We start from the raw sequence: 12,540 nt of genomic DNA on the forward strand, positions 1-12,540 counted from the left end.
TTTTTATCCATCTTACTGTGATGTGCTTGGGTAGCTTTTGTTTTACCCTACAGTTTAGAGGAAAAATCGTTGAAATAATTTGAGGCTAAGGGAGATGATATCTTCCAGACTGGATTTATGTCTGCTTCTGACAGGGAGCAAGGAACACTAGCAATTGCAGATCACTTTCATTCATTTATTGGAATTGAGCTGATTGGAGCTGAGCCTCATCCTATGAGAACCAGTTGGATGTTGGTTTACCTTTACTCTGCTGGGTTGTATCCCTTTGTGGTCTCATCCCAAAGCATGGATGTTTTACTGTGGTATCTTTCTCTCCCTCAAACATACACATTCACACCCCTCCTAACCCCCCAATGCCAGTCATTCATTGGCAGACTCAGTTTTTATACCTGCACTTCCACAAGAACAACTTTGCTTAGCCTTTTCTTGAAGCAGCAGATACGCTTAGGGAACAGCATCCCCAGTGTTGGGCTTACCTCTCTGGGTTACTTTCTTCTCTTAGATTTTGGCCCCATAAATTTATACTGCTTTTTAAGCTTGCTAGTGCTTTCAAAGATAAGTTTTTGAATGTGCTATTCAGTTCTAACTGTTCTTAGCAAGAGGTTGGTTTGCTTTACCTAGTCTGCTGTTACTGGAAGCAGAAGTCTTAACATGTATTTTTTGTTGTTGTTGTTAAATAGTTTATGTTTCTTTCTTTTTTTTTTTTTGAGACAGAGTTTTGCTCTTGTTGCCCAGGCTGGAGTGCAATGGCACGATCTCGGCTCACCGCAACCTCTGCCTCCCGGCTTCAAGTGATTCTCCTGCCTCAGCCCCCTGAGAAGCTGGGATTACAGGCACGCACCACCACGCCTGGCTAATTTTGTATTTTTAGTAGAGATGAGGTTTCTCCATGTTAGTCAGGCTGGTCTCGAACTCCCAACCTCAGGTGATCCGCCCACCTCAGCCTCCCAAAGTGTGGGGATTACAGGCGTGAGCCACTGCGCCCGGCCTTTAAATAGTTTATGTTTTTTAACGTTGGGCCCATTTCAGTTTTTTACTCATGGTTCCTATTTATGTCTTGCTTATAAATAATTCTAACAGTTGAATGAAATTACCAATAATTATACTTGGAATCACAATGACTCAGTGGCTTTTCAATCTCAATATCTTAAGTTTTTGGTTTTAAATTATTATCTGATTCAATTTTACCATGTCTTTCATTCCTGATGATTTTTAAAAAACAAATGATAATCAATTTTGTAAATAACCTGGTACTATATAATTAAAGTTGATAGCAGCTGTCTTTTTCATTAGGATATTTAACTGGTATGCCCTTAATTTTTTTGTTGCCATTAGATCTTACATCATGCTTATAAAGATCAAACTAATACAGTAGCCCCCTCTTTTCCACAGTTTTGCCTTCTTCAGTTTTAGTTACCCATGGTCAACTGAGGTGCAAAAATATTCAGTGGAAAATTCCAGAAATAGTTCATAAGTTTTAAATTATATGTCATTCTTAGTAGCGTGATGAAATCTTCCCACCAACTTGCTCCATCCTGGTAGGATGTGAGTCTTTCTTTTGTCCAGCTTCTCCACCTGTCTTCACTTGTTGCCCGTTAGTCACTTAGTAGTGTTTGGTGATCAGATTGACTCTAGTGATATTGCAGTGCTTGTGTTAAAGTCACTCTTATTTCATAATGGCCCCAAAGTGCAAGAGTAGTGTTGCCTACAATTTGGATACGCCAAAGAGGAGCTATCAAGTGCTTCCTTCAAGTGAAAAGATGAAGGTTCTTGACTTAATAAGGAAAGAAAAAATAATGCTGAAGTTTCTGAGGTCTGTGGTAAGAATGATCTTCTTTATGTGTAATTACAAAGAAGAACAGAGAAATTCATGCTTTGCACTCCAAACTTCAGATGTTCCAGCCACAGTGAGTGATAAGTGCTTAGTTAAGATGGAAAAGGCACTACATTTGTGAGTGGAAGATAGGAACAGAAACATGCTCTGATTTACGGCAGTCGAATTTGGTACTATCTAAGGTTTTAGGTATCCACTTGGAGGTCTTGAAATGCATCTCCCAGTGATAATGGGGGACTAATGAATGTTCATGGAACTGGGGTAAATTTATCTGATGTTTAATTTTCTCACTTCTAGGACTCTTTCTTCATGAGCAACAAACCCCAAAGATACAAAGACAAGCTACCAGATAGTGGTGATTCTGTGCTTAGGATCAGCACCATTGCTTCAGCCATTGCAGAGGCATCAGTTAATACTGATCCTTCCCAACTTGCTGCTATGATCAAGGCACTTTCAAATAAAACCAGAGACAAGACTTTTCAGGAAGATGAGAAACAAAAGGACTACTCTCATGTGCGTCATTTCTTACCTAATGATTTAGAAAAAAGTAATGGATCCAATGCATTTGATATGGAGAAATACCTTAAAAAAACAGAAGTTAGTAGATATGAAAGTGCATTGGAAAACTTTTCAAGGGCTAATATGTCTGATACTTGGGATCTATCTTTGCCCAAAGAACAAACTACTCAAGACATTCATCCAATGGACTTAAGTGCTACTAGTGTAAGTGTGAGGGAACCAGAAGAAAACACAGCAGCTATTGTTTATGTTGAAAATGGAGAGAGTGAGAATCAAGAGTCATTTAGAACCGTAAACTCTTCAAATTCAGTTACAAATAGAGAGAATAGCAGTGCAGTAGCTGATGTGAAGACATGTTCCATTGACAACAAATTACAAGATGTTGGTAACAATGAAAAAGCTACCTCAATTTCCACTCCATCTGATAGTTATTCATCAGTGAGGAACCCCGGAATAACATCCCTTTGTCTGTTAAAAGAGTGTGAAGAAATACGAGATAATAGAGAAAATCAGAGGCAAAATGAGTGTGTCAGTGAAATAAGCAACAGTGAGAAGCATGTGACTTTTGAAAACCATTGCATAGTCTCACCTAAAAATAGTGGTAAGTGTCTGAGTTGTTGGTCACATTCATAAAATTATAAAGTTTATTTTCTCTTCTCACTGGAAAATACCCCTTTCTGATAGATTTGAAAAATACCTCTCCTGAGCATGGTGGACATGGCTCAGAGGATGAGCAGGAGAGCTTCAGACCTTCCACATCACCACTAAGTCATTCTTCTCCTAGTGAAATTTCCGGAACAAGTTCATCAGGGTAAGTGTGTACTTTCTTTTTAAAAAAATAAAAATATGTGTTCAGTACAGGAACTTGGAAAAAAAATTTGTAAAGAAGAAAAATTACTCATCTATGCATTCATCTCTCAAAGGTAACTCTTGTAAGCTGTGAATTTCTTTCCAGCTATTTTTCTGTGCAAATTTTTGTATACTGCTTTTTTTTTACTCTTTATAACAATCATTCTCTGAATTTAAAAGAAAACTAGTAATGTTACAGACTGCATAATGGATCTGTCATGGTTCATTTGATACTTCTGGTGAGTACTTTGTATCTTAACTGATTTGCTATATAAATGATATTGGGATGAATAACTGTTCATAAAATTTTAATTTTATGAATGTCTTTTGTGGCTTTATAAAAGATCTTTAATATGTTTATTGAAAGAGTCTAATAGATGGAAAAACTTGCCTAACCAGCAAAATTATCAAAAATGTTAAATGTAGTTTTGATTTGTTTCAAAATATTGGATTTCAAAGATACCTATTAACTATTTACCAAGCTGCCATTAAAGTTTTTCATGTTCATCTGAAGCAACATGGTGTGGTTCAGCTAGTGCTAAATGTCAGTGGAGAGCTTAGTTCTTTCTGTGACTCCTTATGGATGCCTCAGTTTGAAACACTTTCATATACATACACACAGTCACTTCTTATTTAATAGTTAGTTGCTTTTTTTTCTTTTTTTTTTTAGACGGAGTCTCGCTCTGTGGGCCAGGCTGGAGTGCAGTGGTGCGATCTTGGCTCACTACAACCTCTGCCTCCCGGGTTCCAGCGATTCTCCTGCCTCGGTCTCCCAAGTAGCTGGAACCACAGGCACGTGCCACCATGCCTGGCTAATTTTTTTATTTTTAGTAGAGATGGGGTTTCACCATGTTGGCCAGGCTGGTCTTGAACTCCTGACCTCAGGTAATCCACCTGCCTCGGCCTCCCAAAGTGCTGGGATTACAGGCATGAGCCACTGTGCTTGGCCTGCATATTTTAACAGATGTATTACTAGTCGTCCAACCCAAAGCAAATTTGAAGATCATCTGGCTGTGACATGGTGTAGTATGTTTACAATCTTTGGCTTACACGTTCTTCCCTTATGTTTCTTTTTTTTTTTTTTTGGTTTTTCATAATGTATTTTATTTTATTTTATTTTTATTTTTTATTATTATACTTTAGGTTTTAGGGTACATGTGCACAATGTGCAGGTTTGTTACATATGTATCCATGTGCCATGTTGTTTTGCTGCACCCATTAACTCGTCATTTAGCATTAGGTATATCTCCTAATGCTGTCCCTCCCCCCACCCCCCACCCCACAACAGTCCCTGGAGTGTGATGTTCCCCTTCCTGTGTCCATGAGTTCTCATTGTTCAATTCCCACCTGTGAGTGAGAACATGCGGTGTTTGGTTTTTTGTCCTTGCGATAGTTTACTGAGAATGATGTTTTCCAGTTTCATCCATGTCCCTACAAAGGACATGAACTCATCATTTTTTATGGCTGCATAGTATTCCATGGTGTATATGTGCCACATTTTCTTAATCCAGTCTATCGTTGTTGGACATTTGGGTTGGTTCCAAGACTTTGCTATTGTGAATAGTGCCACAATAAACATACGTGTGCATGTGTCTTTATAGCAGCATGATTTATAGTCCTTTGGTATATACCCAGTAATGGGATGGCTGGGTCAAATGGTATTTCTAGTTCTAGATCCCTGAGGAATCACCACACTGACTTCCACAATGGTTGAACTAGTTTACAGTCCCACCAACAGTGTAAAACTGTTCCTATTTCTCCACATCCTCTCCAGCACCTGTTGTTTCCTGACTTTCTAATGATGGCCATTCTAACTGGTGTGAGATGGTATCTCACTGTGGTTTTGATTTGCATTTCTCTGATGGCCAGTGATGATGAGCATTTTTTCATGTGTTTTTTGGCTGCATAAATGTCTTCTTTTGAGAAGTGTCTGTTCATGTCCTTCGCCCACGTTTTGATGGGGTTGTTTGTTTTTTTCTTGTAAATTTGTTTGAGTTCGTTGTAGATTCTGGATATTAGCCCTTTGTCAGATGAGTAAGTTGCAAAAAATTTCTCCCATTCTGTAGGTTGCCTGTTCACTCTGATGGTAGTTTCTTTTGCTGTGCAGAAGCTCTTTAGTTTAATTAGATCCTATTTGTCAGTTTTGGCTTTTGTTGCCATTGCTTTTGGTGTTTTAGACATGAAGTCCTTGCCCACGCCTATGTCCTGAATGGTATTACCTAGGTTTTCTTGTAGGATTTTAATGGTTTTAGGTCTAACATTTAAGTCTTTAATCCATCTTCAATTAATTTTTGTATAAGGTGTAAGGAAGGGATCCAGTTTCAGCTTTCTACATATGGCTAGCCAGTTTTCCCAGCACCATTTATTAAATAGGGAATCCTTTCCCCATTTCTTGTTTTTGTCAGGTTTGTCAAAGATCAGATAGTTGTAGATATGCGGCATCATTTCTGAGGGCTCTGTTCTGTTCCATTGATCTATGTCTCTGTTGTGGTACCAGTACCATGCTGTTTTGGTTACTGTAGCCTTGTAGTATAGTTTAAAGTCAGGTAGCGTGATGCCTCCAGCTTTGTTGTTTTTGCTTAGGATTGACTTGGCAATGCGGGCTCTTTTTTGGTTCCATATGAACTTTAAAGTAGTTTTTTCCAATTCTGTGAAGAAAGTCATTGGTAGCTTGAGGGGATGGCATTGAATCTATAAATTACTTTGGGCAGTATGGCCATTTTCACGATATTGATTCTTCCAACCCATGAGCATGGAATGTTCTTCCATTTGTTTGTATCCTCTTTTATTTCATTGAGCAGTGGTTTGTAGTTCTCCTTGAAGAGGTCCTTCACATCCCTTGTAAGTTGGATTCCTAGGTATTTTATTCTCTTTGTAGCAATTGTACTGTCCCTATGGAAGACTAGAGGGATATCTGAGACTAGCCTGATTCTTTTTGCCTTTGAATTGACATGATGTTTTTGCCAAAATTCTTTATTTTTCAAGTCTAATAATTTTATTAGAGTATATCTCTGTTTGATTCTTCATTGTTACTTTGCTCTGTTATACAGTATACCCTTTCAGTATGTCTCCCCTTTTATTTTGCATGTGTCTTGCAGTTCACTTTTCATTATTTGAGGTAATTTCACCTAAAAGCATTTGTTCTTGTTAACCAAAGGAGTCAAACTAATACAACACATCATCCAGTGACTCAGAACATTTTCCATGCTATATCATGCTGTGTGCATGTGTGTGTGTGTGCATGCGTGTGTGTGGGAGTGCGTGTGGATACGGAAACCCATGTTGGTGCATGTCATGCGGGAGCTAAAGAAGGCCTGAAGCAATTTGGTTAGTAATACTTTGTTGCCATTGGTTAGAAACTTACTAACTGGTATTTTGACAATACCGTCTTGATTTGGGACTTTTTATTTTTTATTTTTTTGAGACAGAGTCTCTCTCTGTCGCCCAGTCTGGAGTGCAGTGACGCAATCTTGGCTCACTACAAGCACTGCCTCCCAGGTTCACACCATTCTCCTGCCTCATCCTCCTGAGTAGCTGGGACTACAGGCACCCACCACCATGCCCGGCTAATTTTTTGTATTTTTAGTAGAGACGGGGTTTCACCATGTTAAATGGGTTGGTCTTGATCTCCTGACCTCGTGATCCACCCGCCTCGGCCTCCCAAAGTGCTGGGATTACAGGTGTGAGCCAACACACGCAGCCAATTTGGGACTTTTTAAAAGTTCAGGATTCAAATTTGAATTTTCTGTGTACATCCATTGCCTAGCTGAGTATTCTGAACTTTGTACAAAAAAGAAAGATGATGGAATCCAGTCAAGTGAAGGGCTGAATTCAAGCTAACCAGCAGAGCGTAGGTGTGGAGACTGTTTCCAAATGTGGCTTGACACTTATTTCCTATCCCCTGTGCTCTTTTGCACTGTGACTTTGCTGCTTCTCCTCAAGATGTGCAGTCCGTTTCCCGCTCCTTGCATCTCGGCTGGCGGCCTGTGAAAGGTGCTAATGAACAAAATAAAGAGGAAGTAACCCTGGTGTGTGTGCAGATAGTTGTGAGACTCACTATTTGTCACTTTCTGATCTTTTCATTTTACGTTGTGTAGCAGGGACATCTTTCTGAACCAAGGCTAGAACAGCATGCTTTTGAGTGGCTGCATAGTGTTGTATTGCATGTTTGTGCTCTAATTTCTGTAGCTCAGTTCCTCCTGTCTGATTTAAGCTTTCCCACTTATTGTCCACAGTGATGTGGACATTTCCTTTTTGTGAAGTCTTTATATTTATCATTAATTTTTTTTCTCAGAAGAAATTCCTAAATGTAGAATATCTGAGTCAAAAGGCCTTTGATATGTACTGCTTAATTGCTCAACCAAAAGTTGTACCACTTGATAGTCCCACAGTGGTGTGTGACTGTTCCCATTTCTTTGCACTTATCTGCATGATTTCTTTTTCCTCTTTGCTCGTTGAGGGTTGGAATTCTTCTGTTCATTTCTCTATATCAGATACTTAGCAGATTTTTATAGAATGAATAGCTAATTGCTAATAATGAATTGCTGTGTGTCTTTATATGGTATTTATTAATGAAAATGCCACAATACATTTTACACTAGCTTAACAGATGCTTCATTCAATGGGAATATTCTTTACAATTTTAGATAATTAAGTGTAAACATTGAATTCGTGGTTGAGTCATTTGCAAGATTGTAGGCACATAGGAATGGTTTTTTGCTAACGTAGATAGTTGAAGGACTGGAGAACTCCAGGTGTGAGCTACTCTTCTCTTTCAGGTGTGCGTTAGAGTCCTTTGGTTCAGCAGCTCAGCAGCAGCAGCCTCCCTTTGAGCAGGAGTTGTCTCCCTTGGTGTGCTCACCTGCTGGGGTGAGCAGGCTAACGTATGTGTCTGAACCAGAGGGCTCCTATCCTACCACAGCCACAGATGATGCCCTGGAGGACCACAAGGTGGGCAGCCACTTGGATTATTTATTACTAAGGCTTTCAGCTCTTAAAAGTGTTAACAGATGTTTGATTCAGACTACAGTTCAAGCCTATATAACTTCAGTGTTGCTCTTTTATCTTTAAAATGATTTTTGTATTTGTGTGTGCATATTAAATACCTACTCATGCTGGTAGGCACAGAGGTACAAATATTTTAGGATCTGCCCTTGAAAAGCTCTGTCTGGTGAGGCACACTGTGTAATGAAGTGCATCATGCTGCGCACATACTATGGGGACTCAGAAGGCGGTGGTTGGAAGTCTGACTGCCTTTGCTTCAGCAAAGGTTTCTGCAGGGATAAATACACTGAAGCCACACTTTGCAGGACTGCTAGGAGTTAGGCAGCGGGGAAGCAGAGTTAACAGATGGGGAGGTAGAGAGTTGTAAGATACAAACTGCATCTGGGCACTCCAGGAAGTTTAGAACGGCCACAGTGAATCACGTCAATGGGGAGAAGTGGATGAGGCTAGAAGAGGGGGGACCAAACCGGGAAGGGTGCTGGGTTTAAAATATGGGAGTTTGAAGGCTTTTTAGCAGGTCACTGTCATGATCTGTTTTGATTTTGTTTTGTTTTTGTATTTTTTAGAGACGATTGTGCTCTGTCACCCAGGCTGGAGTATGGTGGCACGATCACAGCTCACTGCAGCCTGGGACCCCTAGTCTCAAGGGATCCTCCTGCCTCAGCCTCCCAAGTAGCTGGGACTACAGGTGTGCACTACCACACCTGGCTAATTTTTCATTTTTTTGTGGAGACAGCTTCTTGCCATGTTGCTCAGGCTGGTCTTGTACTCCTGGGCTCAGGTGTTACTTCTGCCTCGGCCTCTCAAGTAGCTGGGACTACAGGTGCCTACCACCACATCTGGCTAATTAAAACAGATTTTTTTTAGAGATGGGATCTTGCTGTGTTGCCAAAGCTGGTCTTGAACTCCTGGCCCCAAGCGATCTTCCTGCCTTGGCCTCCCAAAGTGGTGGGATTACGGGCATGAGCCACCAAGCCCAGGCTGGTTTGATGTTTTAAAAGCTCACTCCAACGGCAATGAGGAAGAAGGGACAAGTAGGAGCAAAATTAAAATCGGAGATTTGACATGAGGCCACTGTAGTGGTTCAGGCAAGAGACAGTGCACGCTTGGGCCAAGACAGTAGCAGTGGGAATAGAATAGAAGATCAGAGAGATTTATGTGGGAGAAGCTAGTGTTACCTGTTTTTGTGTGTGGACGTTGTGGATGTGACAGTGTTCAGTTTTTTGATGAGCTAACTATGACTGCTGTGGGTATGCTGCATAGTCTTCCTCCACCATGCTACTGAAGAGTTACTGAATACACAGCATAGTGTTAGAGCATTACACCCCTTTCTTTGAAAGCTGTATTTTTCATGTTGTGTTAGATACTGAGTCTGCATGTTCTTAGCGTAGTGGTTGAGAGCTGGGTTATGATGTCAGATAACTTATCTTCTGCTGCCTCCTCAGACAGATTACTAAACCTACCTCAACCTGTTTCTTCATCTGTAAGGAGGAATAGTATGTGAGGGCAGTGCTTGTCACCTAGTAAGTCACCACTGGATACATATTATTTGTTATTATTAATTGGCAAATAATATAGTCTTTGTTTCTTAGTGTCTTTATTTCTGGAGCTTTGGCCAGGAGAAATGTATAAACCAAGTACCAAAGCAGTCAGTGAAGGTTATGTCTATCTAGTCTGTAAATTTCAGCTGGTCCATCCTGCAGAGCTGCAGATGTCACTCCGCGGATTATGCATTATGTACAAATAAATGAGTGTGGACATTTACCAGTACTGTTAACTTCATGCTTCATAGAGCCACACAAGTTTAGAAATGGGAGAGGGCTTAGAATACATAAACGTTAACATCTTTGGCCGGGCGTGGTGGCTCATACCTGTAATCCCAGCACTTTGGGAGGCTGAGACAGGTGGATCACCTGAGGTCAGGAGTTTAAGACCAGCCTGGCCAACATGGTGAAACCCTGTCTCTACTAAAAATACAAAAAATTAGCTGGGCATGGTAGCGGGCGCCTCTAATCCCAGCTACTCGGGAGGCTGAGGCGGGAAAATGGCTTGAACCCGGGAGGTGAAGGTTGCAGTGAGCTGAGACTGCGCCGTTGCACTCCAGCCTGGGCAACAAGAGCGAGACTCTGTCTCAAAAAAAAGTTAACATCTTTGAATCTTCAAGCCCAGGCAGTAGCATGGACAGATAGTGGGGTGGGGCCCTGCCAACCTGCTGAGCCGCCGCCTGAGCTCAAAGTCGTTATCATTTCAAGCTTGCTCCGCCCCCACTCCTTCATTACTAATTTATTTAGATTTTTATTGTAAAGTTTACAGAAATCCCTTAAATCTTCAAAAAGTTACTAGACTTGGTCCTTTATCTGTGCAAAATTTTCAGATATTCTTAGTGTATACCTCCTATTTATTTTCCTCATAGTATAATTCTTTTTACAAAACAACAAACAAATTTTCTAATGTAAGTCTGCATTTCACAACTGCAAGACTACTATTTTTGTGTAAACCAGTTTTTTTTCAAAGAGACACCTCATGCACATCTCTTTGTTACTTGAGCTTTTACCAGCATGTTTCAATTTGTTATATTAAGTTTATCTGTGGATTATTAAAAACAAATTTTATTGCACTCAGAGTGATATCACCGGCGAGTTGAGTACCACAATTATTCAAGGCAGTCCAGCCGCATTGAAGGAACGGGCTATGGAAAAATTGAGAGAAAAAGTTCCATTTCAGAATAGAGGAAAAGGAACATTATCATCTGTTATCCAGAATAACTCTGATACAAGAAAAGCAACTGAAACTACTTCTCTGAGTAGTAAGCCTGAATATGTAAAACCTGACTTTAGATGGAGTAAAGATCCTTCCTCCAAAAGTGGAAATCTGTTGGAAACCAATGAGGTAGGTTTGACATCAAACCCTGAGGAATTGGACCCGATCAGGCTGGCTCTCCTGGGCAAGTCAGGTCTGAGCTGTCAGGTGGGGTCAGCCACATCACGCCCTGTGTCCTGCCGGGAGCCTATAGTTGAAGATCAAAGAATAATTCCTAAAGATAAGTCAACTGCTGGCCGTGAGTTCAGTGGCCAGGTTTCTCATCAGACCACCTCCGAAAACCAGTGTACTCCTATTCCCAGCAGCACAGTTCACAGCTCTGTGGCTGACATGCAGAACATGCCTGCTGCTGTGCACGCACTCTTGACAAAACCCTCTCTCAGCACAGCTCCCTTTGCTCAGCGGTATTTGGGAACACTCCCTTCAGCTGGAAGCACCACCTTGCCTCAGTGCCATGCTGGCAGTGCCACAGTCTGTGGCTTCTCAGGAGGCCTTCCCTATCCGGCTGTTGCAGGAGAGCCTGTGCAGAACTCTGTGGCTGTGGGAATTTGTCTAGGATCAAATATCGGCTCTGGATGGATGGGTACCTCTTCCCTCTGTAACCCATATTCTAATACCTTAAATCAGAACCTGCTAAGCACAACAAAACCTTTTCCTGTGCCATCTGTTGGTACAAACTGTGGAATTGAACCGTGGGATTCAGGAATGACATCAGGATTGGGTAAGATGACTTTTCTCTGTTATTTTTGTTTGCTATTATTTTCTCAAATGACACCACAAAGCTAGTTTGTTTCAAGGAGTTACTGGTTAGCATTAATTCCGTGTAAGTTTTGTGCGTCTTCCTAAACTGAGAACACCGTATATTTCTGAGCAAGTGTCCCTAAAGTTGGCTTAGAAAAATGCTACACTTATGCAGGTGACAGGCTGCCTATGGCTCTGTCTTCCTTATCTCTCTTTTGCTCTGCCATTCCAGTTTTGTGATTATTTCCCCTAGGAAATGTCCAGTTTAGAGTTGAATCCCAGAATGAGTGAGTGCCTCCACCTTGTGAGTCTCTGGGTGGCTGCGGTGGTGGAGAGGCAGCACTCTCGGGTGCATTTGTGGGGCAGCTTCTCTCTGGGAGCTGTGCTTTTACTGACATTGTGCACACGGCCACTGGGGTGCTGTCTTCTCTGCCCTCCGGAGCAACTGCATGAGGATGTTGGAAGATTGGTGGTAGTATTAAAATCTGATACGTGTCCACATCTGGAAAGTTAGAGCCTCTGGAGTTTTTTTTTTTTTTTTTAGGATAAGCAATCACTTATAATTTATGAGAGAAAAGGAGATTACTTACAGGCAGTAACCTCAAAGAATTGATTAGCTGTAATTGTGAGTTTGATCCAATTTTAATTTTTCTTTTCCTGGGCTGGATGGAAGCAGGAAAAAATTGTTGGCAGGCCTCTGAGGCTCATGCAGCATCAAGGACTCCTTCATCTGAAGCACTTTGACTCTAGCTCTGTGTAAACAGGCCATCTTA

The 12,540-nt window shown here is 41.0% G+C and overlaps 1 protein-coding gene across 22 annotated transcripts in view; it reads left to right on the top strand.

The window, feature by feature from the left end:
- CEP192 (centrosomal protein 192) overlaps positions 1–12,540 on the top strand; it is a 132,310-nt gene that overhangs the window by 55,711 nt on the left and 64,059 nt on the right. For 21 of the 22 annotated variants that reach the window (XM_055239315.2, XM_063641262.1, XM_055239324.2 and 18 more), the window contains 4 exons: positions 2,132–2,954; positions 3,038–3,164; positions 7,981–8,152; positions 10,829–11,747. In XM_055239315.2, the coding sequence (XP_055095290.2) occupies positions 2,132–2,954; positions 3,038–3,164; positions 7,981–8,152; positions 10,829–11,747 (2,041 nt within the window). The remainder of the gene's footprint in view (positions 1–2,131; positions 2,955–3,037; positions 3,165–7,980; positions 8,153–10,828; positions 11,748–12,540) is intronic. The other variant, XM_055239356.2, reaches the window with a different exon arrangement.

Source organism: Symphalangus syndactylus, chromosome 1 (genome assembly GCF_028878055.3).
Source record: "Symphalangus syndactylus isolate Jambi chromosome 1, NHGRI_mSymSyn1-v2.1_pri, whole genome shotgun sequence".
Lineage (NCBI taxonomy): Eukaryota > Metazoa > Chordata > Mammalia > Primates > Hylobatidae > Symphalangus > Symphalangus syndactylus.